The sequence below is a fragment of the Dysidea avara genome, chromosome 5 (genome assembly GCF_963678975.1).
Source record: "Dysidea avara chromosome 5, odDysAvar1.4, whole genome shotgun sequence".
Lineage (NCBI taxonomy): Eukaryota > Metazoa > Porifera > Demospongiae > Dictyoceratida > Dysideidae > Dysidea > Dysidea avara.
Window position 1 is genome coordinate 5,104,066 of NC_089276.1, and position 25,952 is coordinate 5,130,017.

At 34.9% G+C, this 25,952-nt stretch overlaps 2 protein-coding genes across 2 annotated transcripts in view; both read right to left on the reverse strand.

The window, feature by feature from the left end:
• Nucleotides 1–2,563: 2,563 nt before the first annotated feature.
• Nucleotides 2,564–20,169, reverse strand: LOC136256628 (basement membrane-specific heparan sulfate proteoglycan core protein-like). Its single transcript, XM_066049605.1, has 8 exons — nucleotides 20,116–20,169; nucleotides 14,456–14,791; nucleotides 13,608–13,997; nucleotides 13,249–13,545; nucleotides 10,392–10,700; nucleotides 5,736–6,041; nucleotides 4,428–4,584; nucleotides 2,564–3,011 (listed from the first exon to the last, which is right to left on the reverse strand). The coding sequence occupies exons 1-8, from the start codon at nucleotides 20,165–20,167 to the stop codon at nucleotides 2,804–2,806; spliced, it is 2,055 nt and encodes a 684-aa protein (XP_065905677.1). The 5' UTR covers nucleotides 20,168–20,169; the 3' UTR covers nucleotides 2,564–2,803.
• A 4,227-nt stretch (nucleotides 20,170–24,396) lies between these two features.
• Nucleotides 24,397–25,952, reverse strand: part of LOC136256797 (basement membrane-specific heparan sulfate proteoglycan core protein-like) — a 43,485-nt gene continuing 41,929 nt past the window's right edge. The window contains exon 10 of the mRNA XM_066049838.1: nucleotides 24,397–24,777. Coding sequence (XP_065905910.1) covers nucleotides 24,513–24,777 — 265 coding nt within the window. The 3' untranslated portion in view covers nucleotides 24,397–24,512. The remainder of the gene's footprint in view (nucleotides 24,778–25,952) is intronic.

The following is a 25,952-nucleotide window of genomic DNA, read 5'->3' on the forward strand; positions in this document are numbered from 1 at the left end:
AAACCTCATTAATAAGGCCACCTATGGGACCCATGATAAGTGGCCCTATTACTGAGGTGTCCCTATTACCGAAAACCTTATTAATGCAGCCATAAAACAAAATGGCCTTATTATTGAGGTTTTCAACAAACCAGCAACTGTAACATCAGTATACAATTGATCTAGCTAAACACACTATGTAGAGTTTATCACAGAGAAAGGTAGGAGCATACGATGTACCAATTATTCCAGCAATACTTGAGACAAAATGGCTGGAAAAGCATGAAGTATACTGCCAGAATAATGGGTACCACTTTCAGTAGTTAAAATGTGCACCTAAGAGCAGCAACTTTTGCAGTGATACCTTGACTGCCTGCTCAGCTGGCCTCTTTACTGAGGGAACGTTGTATTAGTTTTACCAGTTTGGTCCAGTGGTATGTGGCCACTGGCCTTTATAATGAGGTGGCCCTATTAACGAAAATTAAATAAATGCAACATAATGGAGAATACGTTTGGACTTGCTGGACCTGGCCACTATAATGAGGTGGCCTCATTACTGAGGTGGCCACTAAGTGAGGTTTCACTGTAGTAAATATTAAGACCGATTTAGCAGTCAGAGCATACCACCCTTCAATAATTTGATGCAACCCACCATGTTTGGTTTATGCAATAATAAATGCAGCAGCTTAACTAAATGATTCTTTTCAAAGAACAAGTATAATACAGTGCACATGATTTCACTAATTTTAAAAGAGCTAACTCTAGATCTGTGATAGTTTAAATTAGCTACATCCTGCTTGACAACGTCGCAGTACTAACTTTTTAGCATTAAACCCTTGTGATGATTATTATAGCAAAACACTTCTAGCTACTTTTATATACACTGGCAGATAGTATGTGTATAGTGAATAATTGGCAATTATGTGTTACTACAATATAGCAAGGTATTTTTAGCTTTAGTTTTAAACAATTAACAACTTTTATAATTGTAGGTGGAAAGTACTTTTAGTTTTAGTTTCAGTTATTTGTAAACATTAAATGATATTTTTTAGTTTTAGTACAAGTTTCTGTGTAAAAGTTGAGGCACTTTTAGTCTTAATCTTTTGACAAATCAGAAAAACTAAGTTTTAGTTTTAGTTTCAGATAACTAAAGTAAAAGCCCTAACTAAAACCACTTTTAGTATTAGTTTTAGTTATAACTAAAACAACACTACATTGCATATTTGACCTTTGGTGACCTTTATGGTCATAATTTCATTAATTTTGTCCTAAACGTTCTGAGGCATTGTTTTACACCACTAATGCATATTTTCAAACCATAGGTCTTGTTGGAAGAAACAACTTGGTCTCTATTGTAAGTCATAGGTAATTTCATTCCAAAGTTATGATCATTAAATTCTGTGTTAGCCTTAAAATTCTATAAAGTATCTGCCCATTGGTAATTTTACCTCAAGAGTAGTTCAAAGAATTTTATGACTAGTAGAAATGGTCTCTGGAACAGAACAAGCTATATTATATGGAAAGTTTCATGCTTTTCTCACAAATACTACAACTTTCACACTATGCCACTCTACTATGGGAATATATGGAGAATAAAAAATCTTGGATACTGGAATGCCTATTATTGTGCATTTACACTCCTTTCATTACAGTGCTAGCACTGTAGAGGAGCTGGCAATACCATACAAATGAAAAACTATAGCTCTACAATGTTGCTGAATCTTATTGATTTATTGATTTATTTATTTATTTATTTTTTTGTAATCATACACTATAGGTATGTCGCTGTTCAGTTTTAGTTTACATGCATCAATAATATGTCTTTGTGTATCCATCAAAAAAAAAATTTGCTGATGATATCAAGTGCTTCAACCATATTGCAACACTTTCCATTCATAAGACTTCAAGATGACATTCACAACATAAATACATAAATACTGTAAATGTTGAATTGATCAATATTACTACAGAGGTGTATGGATGACACATTACTACAGAGGTGTATGGATGACACATTACTACAGAGGTGTAGGGATGACACATTAGTACAGAGGTGTATGGATCACTTTAGTCTAACTTTGTACTTGAAGATACGTATAACAGCATTTCTTGCATGTTTAAAATTAATGTTTAAAAGTCAAATTAAATTATTCAGTAACTATAAAAACTATGAATCACTTCCTGTAGACTCATACGCTACAATATACTGGACGTCACCAGATGGATTCTTTATTCCTGGAAAAATATTACATAGCCATCACTACTACTCATGCATGTACAAACACTATGACTAATTTGCCGCACTTTTGACTAATTAGTTGTCCCTATTAAATCAGTCATCTTCTACAATAACTAGATTGCATGATAAAACTACAATTACTTCACAGTACGCAAGTTTGGAATCACATGTCTTGATGAAAGACAATTTTTAAAAAGAACCAATCCAACATTGTGCCACCAAACACATTTTGAATGAATGCACTTGTGAAGTGTGGATACTCTCCTGCTGGTTTCACTAAGTTTATACTATTATAAGTTTATAATGTGTATAAGCATACTGTACACATAAATAAGAACACGTGCACTCCAGAAGTTTTTGAGATTTTAGCTATAAGGGCCAACTATACAACTGAACAACTATGAAAGAAAATACTTTTCACAGTTATACTGATTGCTTTCTGATTCTGTATGCACCTAACTGTTGTACAATTGTAAATATAGCAACAAATCTACACCAATTACTGTAGAAATGTAGTCACTCCTGCTAACAGTTTAAATAAGAAATTTAATATATTTACAACGTGCTATATAATCCAGTGCAAAGCTATTCTTCAAGGCACCTATAAGCTGGATTTTCATCCATCTTGATTGAAGAATTGTTGCCATATGCAGGATTTACAGTCATGCTAACAATCTGCATTCCACTGGTAGTAATAACATCATCATAGTTTTCTTCTTTCATCTGATTAAATTCACTAAGCTGGACAGAGGCAGGTGTCATCACATTTTCAATGTTTCGCTTTAATTTTTTGCTATTATAAATATAATAACACATGCAAGTAAAAGTTACCGCACATACTTTCGGTTTTTATAAATAATATATAGCTAAATGTTATAAATGGTGTATATAATTTATCCTTCATAGTGATTTAATATATATAATATTATACTACTGTATCATGATAACAAATAAGCTACAGAAACAGTTGTTATTGTATTGTTTCAACTCTGCAGCCTAATTACTACAATAATAACCTTTGTGGAGAGAAATTCTGGCAAATAATCTATACCAAGTAGCCCATACCAAACTAAAATATTAAATTAACATATGAGCACACCCACAATTTGAAATCTGTGGTATGAATTGACATAAGCTATATACATAGCATGACTAAAGTAGGGATAAATTTTCACAACAGGTGATCTCCCTTACTGCCACAATTCACTTTTTTGTTGTAAAATAAAGTTCATATACTATATACTCCAGTTTTTTCACAACTATATTTATAACTTGAACTGCCAAAAAATCCAGTCATTAATTGTTGTGATTTGCTGCCTTCAATGTTGTAGCTTTTGACTTTCATCTAAGACACATTATACAAGTATCAAAGAATAGTGCAACTTTCTTTCCATTGTAGCTACCATTAGTATATTGCTGCAAAAATTGAGATACTCTAATAGAGCAGTCATATTATATAATGTGTGAATTCTTTTATACAAAAAATAAAGTGAGAATTACAGCCGCTTTAAAAAGTCTTATTTTCTTACACTCGTTGATAAAGATTTGCACAAGGTCAAGTCTAATCACAAAATTTAAACAAATGGGTATATAAGGTTTTCCCAATTAGTTTAGCACCCTCTATTTACAAATAATGATATTTTAAAATGCCACTCCATTTGGATAGTCAGCTAAATCAAATATGTAATGTAACAGTCTTCTACTTTAAAGTGCAACAGCTATTAAATAAGATACACTGTTTCAGGTGTATTGCACAGCAATGCAGCTATAATAAATACTTCTTTGTGTCCGGTCAGCCTGTATGCAGTGTCAGTAACATATACTTTTCTCCTTTCAAAACGGTTTCAATCTGTTTTGTTTTGAATAGCTAAATACTACATTTTCATGCATATGGAAAAATATTTAAAATCATTTACTTAATAGAGTATATCTCAATCTTATCAGTATGTAACTATGTAAAAGTTCTAAATATATATATATATTCAGCTATAATCTTTGATGCATGATGTGTCTTAGTCGACAACCAACAGCCACAGTATTAGCTAAGCCACACAGTTGAAGCTACTTATGGCCAACTGTTATATATAGCTAGCAAAGTAGCTAGTTGTGTAAAAATACCCACATAATTTTTGTATGATTTTACATTACAACGAAAAAAAGCTAATTATATGGTGTGTAAAATATGAAAGTGTAATAACTACAGACACACCTTGTTTTTTTTTTTCTTTGGATGAATTGCAAGCAATTAGCTGCTATGGAAACTGCAAATGCAATGAATAACACTAATAATAGTGCACCCAAAACAGTAGCTATTGCAAAATTGCCCTCATCGGTAGATTCTTTAGAAGTACAGGTAGCTGAGCTTTCTAGAAGTCAAACAAGGAATATTAATAAATCTCCATAGACTGCTATAACACATTTAATGACTGAAGTAGGGATTAAAAGTGTCTATATTATGTTAAGTGAAAATAAGATCCTAGCTTGCTTCAGTGCTTTTCATTTGTACCACTGCAGACCACACAACCTTCAATACATTTCATCTATCTTTATTTTATGCACAAATATACTGAATACTTTTTTATTACTCATTATTTATTATGCGCAGCTACTAAATATTACAACTACAAATATCTATAGCTTCGTTGACTGTTAGTGGCATAGTTTCCAAAGCATGAAGCAACTTGCTACATCTTTGCAGAGGATTGGACACAAAGATGGACAAAGGTAAGTTCATTATGCATGCACAGTGTCACTCCAACAAGTACCAAAAAACTGTATAATTATACGTTGCACAAAAAAATCCATGAATACTATTATATTTAGCTCTCTTGATTATCTGACCCCTTGGGACCAAGGCATGTTCAGATAACAAAACATTCAGATAATCAAAGCCCATTCATTTATACAGAATCCTGTACAAATACTCTAATAGAACATACATCTTAGACAAAATACTGTAATAGAGCAGTTATTTCTACTGTTTGGATAATCATGGAAGCACTGTAGTATATCCTAAACAGCTACTGAGTTACATAGCCATAAAATTAAAAAAAATGCAAATTTATCTATATAATAACTTATATATAAGCCTTCAAATGCTTGCAACAAAGCCCATGTATAACAAAACAATTCACTAGTTTTCAGGCAAGCACATACACCTTCTAATCTGTAAAAATGAAAACCAATACATAAAGCCATAACTGTCTTCTTACCATATCCTTTCACTCATAATATAAATATCACCTAGAAGTATCCACTGTAAGTTACACTTGAGGGATCCATTTATCATGTTCCAGTTTATGAAGGGGTCCGGTGTGCCCCTTTTAGGGTATTACACTAGCTGTTAATAAGTATAAGGGAATTTGACCTAACTACTAGCCTTATAATTTATTTTTTGTGCAATGGAATTAGTTTTAAGCCCAAGCACATCTTCAAAGTTACCTGAAATATATACTCTCCATATATTTAATGCACCTCATCTATGTATACTCACTTCTTAGTGAGTTGACATACTTACCCATCACATCCAGTGTAACACTACCAGCAGTCATTAATGTGTTGATTACCACCTCACACTGGAACTCTCTACCATCATCAGTTGTGTTTAGCACACGTGAAGTACCATAGTAATCTGTATATATCAATAAATTTTCCATCATAGTTGGTGTAATATTTCTCCTAGTCAGTATTACACCTCCACTCCTCCATGTGATATCCACTCTACTAGTGATACCTCTCACAGTAGTTATACTGCAATGCAATACTAGAAACTGACCCACTGTTGGGGGGGACAGAGCAATGACATTCACAGCTGGAGTGGGTACTACAAAATAATACAGAGGTTTAGACTGCACAAATGCAAGGATATAGATACAAATGGTGACTATAACCAAAAATGGCCATGATATACTATCAAAACAAGGTCAATAATAGTATTCAAATTGTGAATACTTTTATCATATCTATCTTACACAAATAGGAACTTATAGCCATGCAGAGTTCAAATTGTTCACACATGCTTAAGGTTTTTTGCTGATGACTCGAAAGTTTACGCAGTCATTAGGACATTGGGAGACTCTTATCAACTTCAAGCAGACTTTGATAATATACAGAACTGATGCCAAATTCGTTGCTGAAACTAAACTTAATATAATGTTAAGTTATGCAAGTTGGTAATTCTCCAACTGATAGTGGATACACGTTATGTGATAATCGTTCTGGAGAATGTATCCAATTGATGGAAGTTGACCATGAAAAAGATTTTGGAGTCTGGATCTGTAGTGACTGAAACCATCCTTGCACTGATGCAAAGTGGCTAAATCGACTATGAGGGTTCTAACTATAATTAGAAGGGAATTTGTTAACATCTCTAAAGCACTGCTTACATTTTGTATAAAAAAAATATGTAAGACCACATTTAGACACTGCTCATCTATCTGGAGTCCGTATTTTACCAAGGACATACGCCCTGTAGAATTATTAGAGAAAGTACAGAAGCGGCTACAAAGTTGATTAAAGGATTTGGTAAATTGTCTTATTATGAAGTCTTTGGGTTTGTTTATTTTATTTTGTCACCGTCAATGTGGTGATCTCATAGAGGTTTTAAAGATATTAAATGGCTACTATGATATTAATCCTACAACCGTTTTTACACCAGCTACTACTATATACACTAGAGGCTACCATATGAAGCCGTTTAAACCATATGCTAGATTAAATGTTCGCTACACAGTGAGTGATCAATAGTTGGAACAGCTTACCAGAAGAGATAGCTTCGTCAAACAATGTTGGACTGTTCAAAGCCAAGTGCTGGGAAACAGGATATGGATATGAACAAAGGCTATTAGCCTAACACTATATTTTATTGTTTCTTGTACTGCATATCCATGAATTCATATATATAGTAATACTAAATTTACATGTACTAGATTTCAGTATTCTCTAACAATTAGTGCTCCTTATGGTGGTTAACTGATCTATATAGAGTATCCATGGAACTTTAACCATTAAATTGTCATATTTTCTTGAATTACAGTGTATTCATAATTTATGACGATGTCAATTGTGCCCAAATAATCTCCTTAAAAACATTTTTTGTGGTAGGATTTTGGATCACCAACTTCATAGAAAATCTTCCAAAACACCTGTTACCACGGTTGTAGGACAGGTGTCCTACAGACCTTTAGCGCTTATGCTGTAAAGCCTTAACAAATCAAATAAATAAATGAATCCAACCAAGTAAATAGGGTATATCTAGATTATGGGGGGTGGATAAGTCAAAAGATTAGGCTGAAGGATGAGCTGAATGATGTTAGATGCTTTTGAGTTTTGTTTGTAATATTATTTCTTTCTGTTAAAGTTTTGCTTTTGTGGTAATAGGTTGTATTACTTATGCACCATATAACCATTGCTTCTTCCATAAGCAGATCTGAGGGTACCAAGGAGATAGCTTTACTTTAATAGTACTCCCAAATTTGAAACTATAGGTGGTTTAATTTTTAAAATTTTCTCAGAAGATCATATCCAACAAAAGTCTTAGAAATATATGTCCTTCATTCATCCAGCCATGCCAAACAAAGTTATGCAAATGAATATAACTTGTACTAGAGTTCTATTCAGTGATTATGAGTGGTGCAGCCATCCATGGACAATGATGGTGGTCACAGTCATGCATACTATTTTTTATTGAACTGATGTGATATTTAAATTTTATCTGCTTTCATGTGATACTCAAATGCATGTGCTAAGCACATGCAGCACAGCATGTCAAGCTAAGGAGGTCTATGGGGCATGCTTCCCTAGAGAAATTTTGAAATAGATACTCTATAATAGCATCTGGAGCCACTTTTGCATACAAAGTTTCTTTCTTAACATCAAGGATATATCCTGGTAATTTTGTGCTACAGTATTATACCGATTAATTCAATTTTATATCTAGATAGTAGCTAACTAATTTTACTTTCATGATACAAAATATTCTGAGATGCAGAAGCAAATTTGATTGTGCATGACATGTATGATCAATTGGCTCAATGCATAGGCATGCAGATCACTCACTGAAAGTACTTACAATTAGCATAGTTATTACATGTAATGGCTTAAACCAAGTAGAACAGTGGCTATAAATAGTACTGCGTTGACTGTTCTATTAGAGTATGTTGAAATGACTGCTATAATAGAGTATCTCAATTTTTGCAGATTCAACTAGCTGAAAAGTGGTAATGCCAGACTGGCCAGACCATGCATGCATGGGCTCCAGCCCTGGACTGTATTGCACTTGAACAATTACTGAGGTTTTACTTTTTGAAAAAAGGTTTTGTTGCTTAGTGGATAGCAAGCTTTGTACATTTAATATGATAAGAACAACACATAGGTCTGCAGAGATAGATCCTCCAAATAAGTCTGTTGACACAACAATATATGCACATTATCAGGTGGCAAAAGATCGCATAAACAAAATGAACATGAACTGATACATGTAGCAATTTGTAGTCCTCACCATGATGATTTTGTCATACAATTATAGCCTCATATATCTGTGCACCAATTTAAGCTAAGAAACTAGTGTAGGAATTTTACAAGTGCTGGAACAGGGGGGATCATCAAATGAAGTGTAAACTGTTGGAGGTATTGGTGAAAATTACAGATGATTTCTATTTTATTTTTGTATGATAAGCAACGCATGAAGCCATGGTATGCTGCTATGAATTGACACCTTTGTAATGCAAGTAAGAAGAAACGGAAAATATGCTATCCCTCCTGGAGGATACTGAGTGTGGCACTTGACTAGACGTCACAGTTTAAATCCTGGGGTTGGAGGATTTTTTTTTCTTTTCTTTAGCCCATTTCTCTTTCACCTTGTTGTTAGCTAAGTTGGCTTAAAGTCTCTAAATCTGTTTATTAGGAGAGATAATCCAAAGGTTGCAGCACAAGTTGCTATCAAACCTCCTGTGCTGGTCACTGTAAAGCTTTAATAGCAAATCCATGGCATGTTGCCATGTATCAGGATGCAGGGTATGGACAAGGAAAGCCAATGCATCCATGCATGTGACAGACAATAGTGTATTCTACAAGAACAAGAAAACACAATTTTTTATGCACTTGTACCTCAGTAACGGCTAGTCCTATGTAACATCCAGTGAGGAGGGACCAAAGTTGAGCTTAATATCTTCAGCCATCTTTGAGATACACTGCTTCAAAGTTCATTGTATTTTCTTCATATATTTCTTCATCTTCTACCTCACATCAATTTTTCATTTTGCACCACTTATGAAAATTTCCATAAAATGTGCAAGTTCTTTTCAAACTTGGAGAGTATAAAGAGCATATTATAGTACATTTATTTCCAATTTGTGAACAGATTGGTAAATGTAGCAAACGTTATGGGCAATATTCAAAAACTACAATTGTTATGGCTGCAGGGTAAACCACTGACAGAAACAAGTTAAAACTTGGTATTGGTATGCAGATAGGCTGGCCATTCTTGAAAGTATACTGAGAGTAGTAGCTAAGGGATATAACGCAAAAGGTAAACATGTGAAAAAAGCTTGATCGATATACTCTAGTCACCAAGAAGTTGTATAAACATTTTATACTATAGATTATTTGAACCAAAAGATATACGTACATATTTAGGAAAGGGCGCTATATAGTGTGCACTATAATATCTTTGATAAAAACTTTTTGTTATAATACTACTATATTTTGCATTGTATAAGTAATACCACTGGCACGAGTGCTTTGCCTGATATACCACTGTGACACCTCAGCTCAAAGGAAAGCCAGTGCATATGTAATAGTTATACTGTGGGCACGAGTGCTTTGCCTGATACATATGCACGAGTACAAGGGCATTAGCCCTATTTCAAGTGTGAATAATCAACCAAAAACAGTAAAAATAATAACATTAGATATTTGCTTGATACAGTGTAATGTGTTCTGTATTTTTGGTGCACACATTGCACATTATAATTTTAAAATCTTGAAATTTGTCCTCAAATGGTTGATGCTTTTGCTAGTCTGTTATGACTGAAATTATGCTGGTATGTATAACTGGCACATGCCTAGGGCTAATATGCCAAATATATAACTGGAAGTATGATGACATCACAGTATGTATATGTGTGTGTGTGCGTGCATATGTAAGTTTGCAACACATATCTATATTATTTACTTGATAGAGTTTCAATTTCAACTGATATTGATCTGATTCCAGATGATGATGTCACATTACATGTATATATACCCTCATCTCCCTCCATCAGGTAGGTAAATTGGATACTGCTAGTGTAAGTGTTACCGCTAGAAGTGGTTGGATTGATGGTCACTCTACTATCATTTGTAATAGTGTCTCCTCCAGGCCCCATCCAACTGATCATTCCTGAACTGGACTCCACTCCACTAACTGTATTCACTGTACACTGGATCAGTTGGGGATTACCAACCATACCTCCTTGTATGGGACCAGATGGTGATATGGTGACTTTAGGAATTATAGAAAATAACAGAAAGCATGGTAAAGAATAAACTCACTTATTAAGTTGGAATTACATATTATCTATTTTAATTCACTACGAGATTCTACAAAGCATCTATAACAAATGTGTTAAATGATATAATACATATAAGGTGAAAAATTATAAAGAGATTGCACAAACAGGGATAGAGCTAGAGATTTTAAGTGGTCGGGCCATTTATATATTAAGGTCATGGTCATGCACATCTTTATTGATCTGATGTGACTCCCCAGGAAAATTTTTTGAAACAGATGCTTTGAATTGAAACTGGAGGCTATTTTCCATACAAATAAAGTCTACTTTGTTAACTTCAAAGGTAACTTTGTGCTACAATACCAATTAATTCAATTTCATATCTAGTAGATTTTACTTCCATGCATGATGGCTATAAAACATTCTGAAAGTAGAAGTTTATTTTTTTTGAGTTTGTAATTACAAGACATGCATGTATGATAAATCCAATGCAATGTCATGCAGATGATTCACTAGAACTTTTGAATCCTGTATATCCAGTAAAACCACAATTATCAGGTTGCTTCTATTTTTCACAAATCTTATTATAAATTACAAATATTGCTAAACTGAAAGTAGATTTCATCATTGCTAGATTTGTATGGATAAAATATAAAAATTAGAAATTTTACTTTTGAGTAGGGATCATAGAAATAAAGAGTAAATGAGGGAGGTCATCTACAACTACAGTTATACTAGTGGAATCTACCTTCAGTCATGCCTATAGATATATGCTGAATTTTAGGATTAAATGTCCACTAGTATAGCTGTAGCTAGGTATAGATGACCACCCTTGTTTCATTGTTTTTTATTTCCTACTCAAATTTTTCCTTCTACTTGTTTGTTTACTTTCTATTACAATCACTGCTGAACCATGCATCCCACATCAAAGGAAAAAATGGTATCAGTCAGACACAACACATTCCCCAACTATCAATTATTGGAAAGCATTACTGCTATTTCATGTCATTTTCAGTTCTGTTCCACCCATTATACAGAGACTCTGCAATCAAACCATTTACTATGGAAATTGCGATTAAACGTGTGCACCGACTATAAACGAATGGCTATTCTGCTTTATTTTGATGTATGCTCTACCCACTACACAGCATTAGAACAGTATGAGAAGGGCCTCTGTAATCAATCCACTCAATACAGAAATTATGAATGATTCTTGTAACAGCCAACTTGCACTGAAGCCACCTCGCTGTGTGTTACCGCAAATCAACACTTTTGAGAGGAAAAAGAAATAGTAACTACCACACTCTATGATACATGCAGGCATCCTTCCATTGCTACTCTTTAATCAAATAAAGCAAATCAGAGCAGTAGCGTTATTATAGCGATGTTTGCACACTCTCTGTATCTGAAAATCAAATAACATCTTTTAATAAGTGCAGGTTAAACGTTTAATAAACAGACAATATTATTACTTTCATTGTACCTAATACAGTATACCAAAATGGATGTATGTTGGACTGAAGCAATGTCTAACCCACCTATAATCCTAAGGCTGCAGCACATGTTGCTGTCAGATGCTCAGTGCTGGTCACTGTAAAGTGTTAATAATAATAACATTAGCCATTATTCAATTACATTTGTCTGAAAACATTGGTTAAGTTTTACTTAGTTAGCTAGTCAGTTATTCAATCAACCAGTCATTCAGTCAATTGGTCAGTCTCAGTTGGTAAAAGTTTTCAATAAATGAAATTATAAGATAAAATGTAACAACTTATGGGTTTTCTATTAGATAGCTGAATATTCTACTGACTAACTGATACCTTCAGCCAAGCATAACTCAACAATGCAAAAGGCTACAGGCTTGATTTTTTCCATGTTCAACATCACTTTGTCCAGAGACATGCCTTTTTGCCAACCACTGTACATATATTATATACACATCATGGAATCACCTTTGTTCTCCTTTGCACCCAGTTCTTTTAGATGTCAATTCGTAGTAGCGTGATACAACTTCCCTGTAGCTGTGATGGTAGCTATTAAGCTTATTGCTCATATTTTGCAGACACTTCGCATCTAAAATTTATCAATAACAAAGTCGTCAAAAGTTTGGTCAGAGCTCCTAAAATCTAAGCGTTTTCATAGGCAGAATGGCTGGCATGTATGCCTGTTGTATGCTTTAAGCACCACTGTAACCTTCATTGTTAAAGCTGCCTCTCACTGACCCTAAGGTGGACTTTACACTCTGCTCTCCATTTGTGGGACTATGTAACTGGCAGAACCTGCATGACCAAAAAGCTAGAATGGCTAGCCTATATTGCTTACTTATAACCCAGATTATGTTTGCCCCATGCATCTGGCACCATTTCACCTTTGATGTGGTATTTAGAACTCAATTATGTTACAAAGAAATTACGAGCAAATGTAACTATAATGTCCAGTTATTAGATGTAGACTAACTCCAACTAGTTTTTATTAATTACTTGTCTGGGAAATATTTCTATCCGCACAGTGTACGTATATAATGGTAAATTAATAACTTACCAACACTAACAGTGATGGTCTCACTATCACTTCCAATAGGATTAGTCACAGTACATGTGTATGTTCCACTATCACTTGTAGTAACACTATTAATGGAGTAGTTAGCACGAAATACTGCACTAGTACTATTATGAATCACTGTACTAGTGATACTAGTGGACTGTACTATTGGACCACTATCCTTCCTCCATGTGAATGTGTCTGGGGGAGAACCCCGTGAGGTACAGGACAATGTGACAGAAGAACCAGCACCAACTGTTACAGTAGATGGTGATGGAGGGTCTATCATTGGAGCAGCTGTGTAGAGAGATGAAAGATGGTTAACAATGAGGTGATGGGGTGCATATCAAGTGACTCACTTCTTCCACTAAGGTACACACCCACCCTCATGGTTTGGTTCATCATTGAACTATTCATCATGATACATGAGTAAACACCTTCTTCAGTAGTAGTGAATGTTCCACACAGATATAAGTTGATTATTCCTGGATAGTTTATACGACTTGCTCCTCGTTGTTCAAATACAGGACCAACACAATTTTGTAAAACAGGTATATGTATTCCATTAAAGAACCATCCACCCAGTACAATATTGCCATCATCATTGGAAGGTCCCAGTCCAGAAATACAGCGTAAAATTGCCATAAATGGATCAAGTGTAAAAGGTTCAGTAATAAATGAGTAGTCAGTAATTTGATTACTACTAACTAAATCTGTACTAACATCAGATGCTCCAGTTATTGCAATATCTAATACATATGTAGAAAGTGATCAATATTTGAGATTATTATTGTGTACTTAATTAAAATAGAATCACAACAGATTGCAACAGTCTGCTAGTTTATCTACCCATATTATAAATAGTACTTCTTATGCTAGATTGTCATTTATGTTCTTGTTTCTAGATTTAATTTTGCTGTATCATATGAATGCACAAAGATTTTGCAAAAAAGAGAATTTACTAAAATTGATGGTAAAACTGTAAAATCTACAAAAAGTTCCATTGTAGAAGATTTATATGAAGATAGAATTACTAAGTGGCAGGTAGTATTATTAATCCTCTCGCACAGTTTATGAGCTCCATTGTATAGGGAGCATGACATACTCACAAAATGTATATATATATATATATCAGATTTGAATCCTTTGTGACTTTTGTTACAGCTATGTATTGCATGCATGTATACTTCATTGTGTGTGTGTATACCTGATATACGAAGTGTTAATGGTCCACTGGTATAGTTTACACCATCAATGGTTACAGTACAAGTGATGGTACCAGCATCCTCTGCAAGTAGATTATTATCAGTTACACTTTGTGTTGTCTGATTAGCAGGAAAACATGTTGGAATGTTGTGACGAAAACTAGTAAAACATCGTGCAGTATTCCACTGGTAAGTGACAGTGGTTGCTGGTGAGGGGTCCACCATACATGTCAGAGTGACACTACTCAATATGGGATAGTCAAATGTGTTAGTAGATCCACTAACTGGTGTACCAGCTGGATTACTGACTATGGTGACTGTGTACTGACTGTCAACACCTATAAATACATAAAGCTCTATTTCTAAATAATGTTGATAAGCAAAATGAAATGTATTGGGAAAGAAGGCACATCAATTTAATAAGGTATGCAAAATAATTTCAGACTACTGAAATAATTATATAAGTAATGCTATACCACTCAGTAGGGACCTGTGAGAATGTTACAACCTGTGAATGTACAGGGAGTCAAAAGGTTGAATGCACCAGACCAGCAATGACTTCATCCTCTAGTTCTGTCAAAGGAACCGCAACAGCTGGAACTTCTTTTGAATTTTTTAACAGTACTGGCTTTTTGCCATCAAAAAACCAAGGGATAAAACTATATAAGCTGAAGAAAGTACTTGATGATTATGTTTTAGCATAGATATACTGTATATCTATGATTTTAGTGATTTTGCATACTTGGTAAAATCCAGAAGAAATATTAAATAGATAAGCCTAAACTACTTTCAGCAGAAAAATTAGGTTTGTAAACATGTATATAGTACATTGTATCAGTTGAGCTGAGCCTGCTGAGCCCTCAAAAACATTTGATAACTCATTAAGGATGAAATTACACAAGTTCTTGAAATTTGGCTCATCTGTAGCTAGTACTGCTAGACTGACTAAAATTATTCAGATTTTTTTCATTCAAATGTCTGGCACAATATTTATTGCCTTTCACTGTACATTTTCAGTTAGTAAGCATAACGGTGCATTGAATGTCTGTTACGTTCTTTTCCAAAACTTGTATGGGACCAAACCGCACATGTCTCACCTTTACTGTCACCACTAAGCATATGGTTAACTGGAATGTTATTTCTCTTGAGAAAAATCAGTGACACATTTTTTGTCTAACAAACATTCCTACGGCTTAATTTGTTACAAAGGTTAAGCTTCTGTTTTCAAGGAGAAAATTTTCTTTTGCGTAGTATATATATTGTTCCTTCAGTGAAAATTTCAGGCTATACCATGAAATGTTGGTGCAATGCTTGATAAATGGATTAAGTACCAAAGCAACTGTAAGTCTTGTACCATTAAAACAAATTTTATTATATACTGTAGCAGTTGCAGTCATTGCATTGATGAATAAACCAGTGTAAGGTAGAGTGTGGCTTACTTAAAATGGATGCCTGGTATAAATCGTACTGTACATTTATTTTCACTTACATATCTTAATATGAAGCCATAGACTTGATTATTTATTTGGCTTTGTGGTCAAACAGAAGTCATATTACGTATATGTAGTTGGGAATTGGCCTTTGTCTGCTTAGTCTATCAAAGCTTTTAGAAAAAGCTTTCAACATGTCTACTGAAGTCAACTAATTACTAGTTAACATTAGCTAAAGATGCATTCAAGCATAATTGCAATAGCCTTATAAAACAGACCCAGGAGCAGGCCAAAGAGGAAGAGAGAGGTAAATTTTGTCAACAAAAAGTCATACAGTGGATCTGAAGCCTGCAGACATTGTTGTAAATATTAAATCTGCACAAGTGTTTAGTGAAATAGAAATACGTACCATTCACACACACTTTTTTGGTGAGTCCTCACATGCAATTATAAGTGTACATGATGGACTGTACATCACCAATAATCCAAACAAAAGCTAATGCAAAGCATTCATGAAAATGATCCTCCGATAAGCTTTTCATTCTCTAAACTTGAATTGAATACTGAACTGCTGAATAGCTCGATGCTCTACTGAAATCTCATTGATTGAAAATCTCTAAGAACTAAATAAGTCAAGTAGCTATCTACACTGCTCAAATTCAAACCACTGTTTAGAAAGGATATGCCATGCAGGTTTCATTTACAAGATGTGGCTAGCACCCAAAGGTACCAAAGACTACTTTGTCAAGGTGAGACATCAATGAGCATTTAATGAAAGGCAGTGGGCCTTTGAACAGCAGTCAAGTAAACAAAAAAATTATTCAGTAAATTGAAAGAAAGCACTGCAAAAGTCAGCTTCAGCCGGTTTGAATCTGGGAACCAAGAGGCTAGTCAGGCTAAGATACTACTCAGTGTGCTACCACCGCAAGTTAATCATATCCCTTAGTTTCTACCTTATAAATGTGAACCAAGAAGTAACATATAAAGAAAGAAGGAGACATGAAGAAAACAAAGCCTAATTTAGCTACTTTGTTACCTGCATAAGTTAGGTTTATGGTGACATCGCTCAAGGCAAACTACCTATAGGGTTGGCCCACTATTAGTGTGGCAGACGTTTGGCCTCCATCTCACTTCAAACCACTGCCCACCATTAACAATATTTATTACATATAGATAGCTACAACTATAGTGTTTGATAGGTGAGTAAAATAGTTTATCTAAACCAAAACATCAAATGTTGATGAAGTATCTTCTGTGTTACTGAAATGTGGAATTTACTCCTAGACATTTAGCCTAGTCTCAAGCCCAGAGATCCACACTGCTTTTTTCCTTGTGCATTTGGGTGGGGTAAAGAGGATCTGGATTAACCATCGTAGCCATTTAATTCTGAATCCTCAATCTCCCCAGATTTTTTACTTCGTTTTCATTATTGAGCTTTACAGTTACCAACAATGAAGGTACTTGTGTGCAGGCTACCAGCAAGACATTTCTTGCTTCTTGCATCAGGTTCTACTAAACAATTGCTGCAACAGATGCACAAAATAAAAACCATAGGCTTTGTTTGTACGTATCTTGTTTGCAACCCTTCAAACAGGCCCCACAATCTCAAGATTCAAAATGAGAGTTGTGTCAGCTACCCAAATTGCAAAGGGAAAAAAAGTGGTCTGGGCAAATGACTACTTAGCCTAAGACAATTGAGATTAAACCATCAGTAGGGATGTCAATCAGTGATGAAAATATGTACATGTAACAAGTAAAGCAACAATAAAAGTTATAAGCATGTGAGTCTTTGGGAAACATACAACAACAAACACCACCTACAGAATGCAGGAGGGGGCATGGCAAGAAAAATACAATTTACTAAAACATAAACTTAGCTATCAGCATGCAACTTGTTTTCTTTAACTAAGCATGCACTAGCTTTTGTAGCTATTCAAGTAAACTATTAAGTAACTTTTAAAAATACAGTACTATTGGAGTAGTTGACTGCTCTATTACAGTATTTTAATAGAGTATTTTAATTTCAAAGGTAGCTTTGCAGTGAGTAAAGCTACCTTTGATAGCTTTGCTCACTACAAAACGCCTCAATATACTTGACCAGTTTCTGGAAACCTTCAAACCATTAGATTTAAACTCAAGGATTACTTTTGGAATTATTTTATCAATGATTTTGATAGCAATATTAAATTAAGTACTTTTCAAACCCTCTGCCCTTGTTCCAAATGTATGAAGATTCCTGCTATTTATTCTATAACTTATGTCCTTTATTATATCCCTTGTAGATAGTTGTGTATATAGTTAAGTAAGTAATTAATTATTGTTACAAGTGCAAGACACCAGTACTGTAACTTATTTATTGCTATAATCCTTTCCTTGATTATATATACGTATATACTGCCCTATAAAATATTAAATAATAATAACAAGAGTTCCTCTCCACTATTACTAACTCTTGCAATAATAATGGCTAGCTATTAAATAAGATTAAAAGAGCAGTGGTCTGTAATTATTATTATTATTATTATTATTTAATGGGCTTGTAGATGCCCAGGCAAGCTAACTTGCCAGGCTAGGCCACAGGTGAGGCCGCAAGCCTTTGAAGGTGCCCATATCTATATTGCTTCCAAAAATTATCCAAGCGCAGCTTGAAGGCTGCAACTGTTGGTGCTGAAATGATAAAGTCAGGTAAGGAGTTCCATAGATTGACTATTCTATTCATAAAAAAGTTCTGCCTAACAAGTAATCTTGATCTTTCTTTAAAAAGTTTAAGAGAGTGGCCCCTGGTGGTAGCAGTATTTAAAGTAAAAAATGTAGATGGGTCCAAGTCATAATGTCGTCTAAGTATCTTATATGTTTCAATCATATCACCCCTTTGGCGTCTGCAATATAGAGAATATAGATCCAAGATGGCTTTCATAAGTCAGGTGGGCTAATCCGCGAAGGTGTTTAGTTGCATGTCTCTGAACCTTTTTAAGGGTGTCGATGTCTCTGGCTAAGTACGGACTCCAAGATTGCACGCAATATTCCAAATGCGGTCGAACATACATCTTATACAAAAATATAAACATATCTATAGAGTCAATTCTATAAGATCTCTTAATAAGCCCAAGAACCTGTGTAGCCTTGACTGCAGCTTTTTGGCAGTGTAGAGATGGCTTGAGGTCACTTGTGCACCACACTCCAAGGTCCTTCTCCTCGTTCACTAGTTCTAGGTCAGTAGATACATTTGTAGTGCCATCATACATGGTGTATGATGCAGGAAGAGACCAATCTACATTACTTTGCATTACTTTGCATTTGGCTGCATTAAACCTAAGCATTTGGCTGCGTTAAACCTAACTAATCTGCATTACTTTGCATTTGGCTGCATTAAACCTAAGCAACCAAACAGTTGACCATTGCAGTAACTTGTTGATATCATGTTGTAGTTTAAGGCTGTCACGAAAAGATTTGATGACCGAGTATATCTTGGTGTCGCCTGCAAACATCTTCAAATTACTCTCAATGAGGTCAGGCACATCATTGACATACAATATAAATAACAAGGGACCCAAGACTGAACCTTGAGGTACTCCGCTCTGAACACCAACCCAATCTGACTGAGACCCATTAACTACTACTCTCTGAAAACGATTTGTGAGAAAATTGGATAACCATAGGGACAAGTTTCCACGCACACCGTACACTTCAAGTTTAGAAATCAATCTACGATGTGGTACAGAGTCGAATGCCTTACTGTAATCCAAGTATACCACATCAACCCCATAACCCTGGTCCACCGCACTTGTCCAGTCTTCAAAGGTTTCAATTAATTGCTATGGCACGAGTTTTTGCTCCTACAAGGGCTCGTGGTGACACAAAAGGCAGATTATTTGTCATATTGCTGGCCTACATGGGTCCAGCATAGTAATCCCAATGTTTTTAAACTCTGGAACAGTCTACCCCCAGATATTAAAAATTCAGAAACTAGTTAAGTAGCTACTTGATGTCTATTATAGATATTGTAATCATATACGTAGCTAGCTACTCATTTTTTGGTTCTAGCTACGAATAAATAAATACATCACTGTTAAACCCACACAATGTACACATGGCACGACCATATTAACTCCTATCTCTGGCACAACTTGATCTGCTGAGTGAGTCATACACATGCATGAGATCTAGCTACGTATGGCCACAGCTGTTATAGCTAGCTATACAGTGTACCTCTTAGTACTGCCCGTACTGACCTTGAAGCACTCCAAAAACAATCCCTGCAATGTATAGTACGTAGAAAGTCATTTCCTTCACCACTGTGATATAACCAGGCAAATCCGGGAGGACGCTTTATAAAGTCAGAAAAGGAGTGGGCGTAGCAAGAACATTCGCCATCGCGTGATCCCGTGTAGCTATGTTCGATCACATTAGAATCTGCATACTGTAGAATCCATGTTGTGGTCACGGACACACTACACTTTCAGTTACTATGTATGCATTATTTTCATCATCATTGATGGTTCTCTCTCTTACAACTGCTTCACTGAGTCTGACTCAAGGTCTGCCTGTCTGAACATCTCTAACACAAGTAACTAGCTAACACAATTGACAGTGTTTTGGGTCACTATAGACTCACTACCAACTTAATTCAATCAACTGAATAGTCAGCTGTAGCTAATCTTTATCCAACAAGATCTACCATTTTTGAAAGCCAGTGTTAGACTCCCTGGCCAGAGCATTGATCTCTGCATCTCAGAGGATCTTCTTTGATAGGAACTGTACAGAATGGGCTGACTTATAAATCTTTTGTAGTCAGAATTTTGTTGAATAACTAGCTAGTTGTTGTTATGTAGTTAACATTAAAGGTGTATTTTCCTTGCCATGCTGTTTGTCCAAGGATATGATGTTTACTTTCATCACAATCATGATGGTTTTCTCTTTAACCAGGAGCATACGGATGGGGAGAAAGATAAGATTCTATGTAAGGCAGATCTAGAGAAACTCAAGTTATAGATTTTAAAAAGTGCTCTTGCAACTTTTTGTACTGAATTGATTGCTAGGGGCATGTTCAGATGAAAACAATAAGTCTGGCAACATTGTTTCTTTTGATACAATAATAACAATATGCACATGTTGCACCAGTCATAATTATGCAAAAAAAAGTTAACGAACAAGTGCAAGGAATAATATTATATAGGAATTTAAAGTTTGATTGCTAATGATCACTAGCTATAGAGAATTGGGATCAGTAGTGAAACAAGGAGGTCGCCTGCACCTAAAAATATACTTGATCGGTTGATTTTAATATAGCTCAAATATTCAGCATAGGTGTTTTGGTACAAGATCATACAATGAAAAGAATGTATGTATGTATATATCTATATATATGTAAAAACAATGTATATATGTAAAAACAGTGTACATACATAGCTATATATAATAAGCACACAAGTACAGAAGCAATCAGTATAACTTCAAAAACATAGTCACAGGAACTATTATCTATTATACACAACACAAATAGCTACACCACACACTGGAAAAAAATTCACATCAATATTATAGCAACACAAATATAGATTATTTGCTGAGGACTGATAAAAAGTGGAGGTGGACAGAACAACATCATCAGGTAGATCATTTTACCTGAGTCAGGCAGAATGTAGTTTCTGGGTAAACCATAACCTGGTTAATAAGTTTCTGGGTAAACCATAACCTGGTTAATAAGACCAGGTAAATATTATGCATTATGGAAAAAATAAGATACTTAGAAAACTGTAATTGTTCATTTCAGCAGGTGTACTGCTGTACAGTATATGAATTTATTTTTTTCATGATCACATGGGTATACCCATGTATAAGAAAGAATGAACCTTATCCACAATGACATCATAATTGACAAAATGGCTGTGTTTAAGTGTGAGCACTTCGTAAGTAATCACTAAAATGAGCTTTGTTTGCAGATTTCACTTCATGGAACTATTGGATAATAAAGGTAAGAGGCTAGTTAGTGTGATGTGGCGATGTGAAATAGTCCAACCAGACAAAACCAGACTTAAGTTTGATATCGACGCAAAACTATGCGCATTTGTCTTGTAATTAAGTATGTATGCCTCACTTAGCCCTTGCTGCAGTATGTAAACGTTAACATAGTGAACCGCCATCTCTCCCAATACCCTCTGTACAAAGTGTCCACACTATTGGCCACCATTTTGTGCTTTGACGTCATTGCAGATAAGATCCATTTGGCCTAGAATGCATGTTTTCCCAGCATGGTGATGCTTATGAAATAAATGCTTATTTGGACATAATGTTAGGTCACACATCCTGTTTAAGGTTTCTATATACAGTATATATTGGTTTATAATTTCAATTTCCCTTAATTTCATGTAATCATGTTATTATGACAACTTACACCTTAAATAGGCATGATACTTGAAAATACATAGATCAATGCACTATCATGGGGTACACACCCAGGTAGTTATTCTGCATAACAGGTTTACAGTTGCTATGTACATGGTCAAATTTGTGTGACTTGCAAACTGAAATTTAATTTGCAAGTTTATGTATGAATAATGCGTTTCAACTAAACCTCTATTTTCTTTAATTTAATCATCATAGCTAAGACAATTGCTTGTGTTTTATAGTTTACAATTGCAGTTAAACATCTAATTTGTAAAAAAAAGTGGATTTTACTCAAAAACATTTCAGCCAACCATAATGATTAGCGTTGACAGCAAAGGTGCCAAGAGCATACATGTGAGGTTTACCATTGCTAAGCTCCAATACACACGACAGATGGTGACCTTTTATGGCTTCCACGTAGAACATTTATGGTGAAAATTGGACATAAGTATAATTATGTGTCGGACATTTGAATGTAAAGATTTTGAAATAATATTACAGGGTCAAACAGTGCTACAAATGAGAGCCAAATTTCAAGAACATGTTTAATTCCATCCTTCAGTTACAAAATGTTCTTGAGGGTTCAGCTCATTGTGTACATACCATAGCACAGGTAGCCACCAAGACAGGTTCCACTGTACAATTGCAAGTGATATCACATATCTAAACTCAGCATGACAGCATCTAATAAATGTTGGATATATATAGGCTATAAATTGGAAATACAATATGTATACAGTATGTTAAAGTACTATGTGCATGCATGGGCAGGTAAAAATAGGGCTATTTTAGCCCATATACATGGCTATAACTTTGGGTTAATGCAAGCTATCAACTTTCTGGCACCACATTTATGGATTTGGATCATACACAGGTTAGATAGATGAAAACTGATCATTTTAAGCATTAAAGGTCACCCAAGTCAAATTTGAGGTGGCTCCTTATCAAAAAATAAACTTTTACAGGGAGAAATGACTTGCAAGATTCTAGCTAGCAACTTGTAAGAAAACTAAAGGTTATTTCAGTGCAAGAATCTTGCTTGCAAAACTAGCACATCATTTCTACCTGGGTTATATGTATAATACAAACAGTCTATATGTGGCAAGTTTCATGCTTTTATCCAAAATTGTACTAAAAGGTCTTAGATCCCTAACACCCTGACTATAAAGATCGTGGCCTTAAGATTGCTGTGGTGATTCAGTTTTTGTTAATTTCTGCAACCACAAGACAAAGGATAATAATAGGTGGTCAGTAGCAGTAAATAAGTAATCACACAATGTTAACACTGATAGAGAATAGTGTTTTAAATTAAGTTCTGTGTCTTGTTCCTTATAGGAATGGCAAATAGTTCACAACTCCGAGTCATAAATACAAACTTTGGGCACATGTATGGCTTCCCTTAAAATAATTTGTTGCGTCATAGGCAGCTGACGGTAATGATGAAACAAACTACCGAGAAGCAGCAAAAAGAGGATGACTGCATGCCTTATCTGTATGTAGTGAAATTCAACAATGGTTGGAACCACTAGTATCATGCTTCTTTGTGTTCTTTGGGAACATTGGTTGCCTGCCTAGCTGATGTGCATTGCAGTAACATTTCCCCAACCCACACTTTGCTAACTCTGTGACAATACAGCTTATAATTTTAACATCATTGTTGTACTGTTAACTCATCATCCTCCCCACCCCATTAAAATACACAACTTTACCCATTTTCAAATATACATAAAATGGTGAAAGTCAAAAGAAGGAAAAGAGAAGAACCTGTATGGGTCAGCAACTAATACATGATTTACCCACGTCCATGTATTTAAAAATTTTATTTCATATTGCTGGATGACTCAGCCACCATGATTTTGTGAAAGTGAGTGCTGTATCAGCACATTCCTTACTGAAATTCTGAGAAAAATAATTATACAACACAGATTACTGACATATCAGGAGACCTAATCTGTTTTTATATCTTAATATTTTACTATATGAAACTGATACATTGTCAGGCTTAATATTTTATTTACGTCCTGACTGAATGGTTGAAAATTGGTACATGGCAAAGAAAACTACACTATGAATTTAAGTGGCTGCAATGGCTTCTCATTTTTGTGTATTACTCACACATTGCATTGTAGTCAATTTTTACTCAACATCAAATGCCAATAAAAATAACTGAAATAATAACACGTATGCAACTTCCTTTCACTATTTTCACCACATAAAATATTACTTAACAGTGTACTTAAGGTTACATATAAGCTGGGTCTTCAGCATTCTTGGCAGTGAAACTGGTAGTATCATAAGCAGGATTAGGAGTTATGTTAACGTTTTCTGTTCCAGTGGGACCAGTACTACCATAAGCAGGATTAGGAGTCATTTTAACCATCTGCACTCCACTTAGAGCATCAACAACATCATAGGTTGGCTCTTTGGTCTCATCAAATTCACTAAATTTGACCATAGTAGGTACATTTTTATTCTCTAGAATATGTTTACGATCCTGCAGCTCCACCCTACATTTGTAAACACACAAGTAAAGATCACAACACGTGTGCTTATTATATATAAAGTGTATTGTTAAGGGACAATATTTTTAGAACTTGGGCTCATTACTCGGTATTGTGAATGTGCAAATGATTTGATCACAATGAGTTGCTTTTTTTAGTTCTAATGAAAATTCAATATTATCCCTCAAAATTTTTGCTACGACATGGTTACTACAGTTAACCATAGACACTATACTGCACCATTTGAAAGCCATATGGTGGTGCTGAAGAAAGTTTACATAATTAAAATTTACACATGCTTTGTTCTAGGATACTCAAACTTGCAGAAGTGGGATCATTCTTTTAATACTTCAAAACAGTAACTAGTCACTCATTACTACTATCCCATGCATTCAGTCACTCAAGTGCCTTGTCATACTTACTGAACAGCTGTGGGGGCTTTTGAACACCTATAGAATTCCAAAACGCATACTGTACTTAGCCATGGCTGGTGCGAACTTGCTAGCCAAATATATAGGGTAGTGTTATTTGCTATTTAATACCATACCTGTTTCATCAATAGTAGCAGTGAAATTAATCCCGTATTTCACTGGTAGCAGTGAAAAAGTTGTAATTGCTATTTCATTGGCTAGAATTTATGTTAAAAATGTAGCGCTAATTAGTGTTGACACGTGTTTAGTATATAGTGACAAATTGCTACATAGCAACGCTAAATGCACAGCATGCGTATATGCAGCGAGTATGGTATTAACTGGAAATAGCATGGGTAGCAGTGAAATTTGGGATAAATACCACAAGTGTTGTATTGGAAATGGTAAATTTCACTTGGCTTTGCCTCGTGAAATTTATCCCCATTTCCAATACAACACTCGTGGTATTTATCCCAAATTTCACTGCTACCCATGTTATTACTAGTACAAATTTCATTTTCATGCTGGTTTCTTAGAATCAGGTCACATATCTTGATACACCTAGGTAATGTCATAAAACAAGGTACACACACACATGCACACGCACACGCGTACAGGCTTTAAGGGTGCACCTGGTTCCTAAATATACAAAGTTTGTTATTAAATATTTACATTCACTGATATTTCAATGCTTTCCCATGGCATTAATCTAACAACTATGACTCTTACTATGGCTACGCAATTGTCACCTTTGTATTTACATGTTAAGAC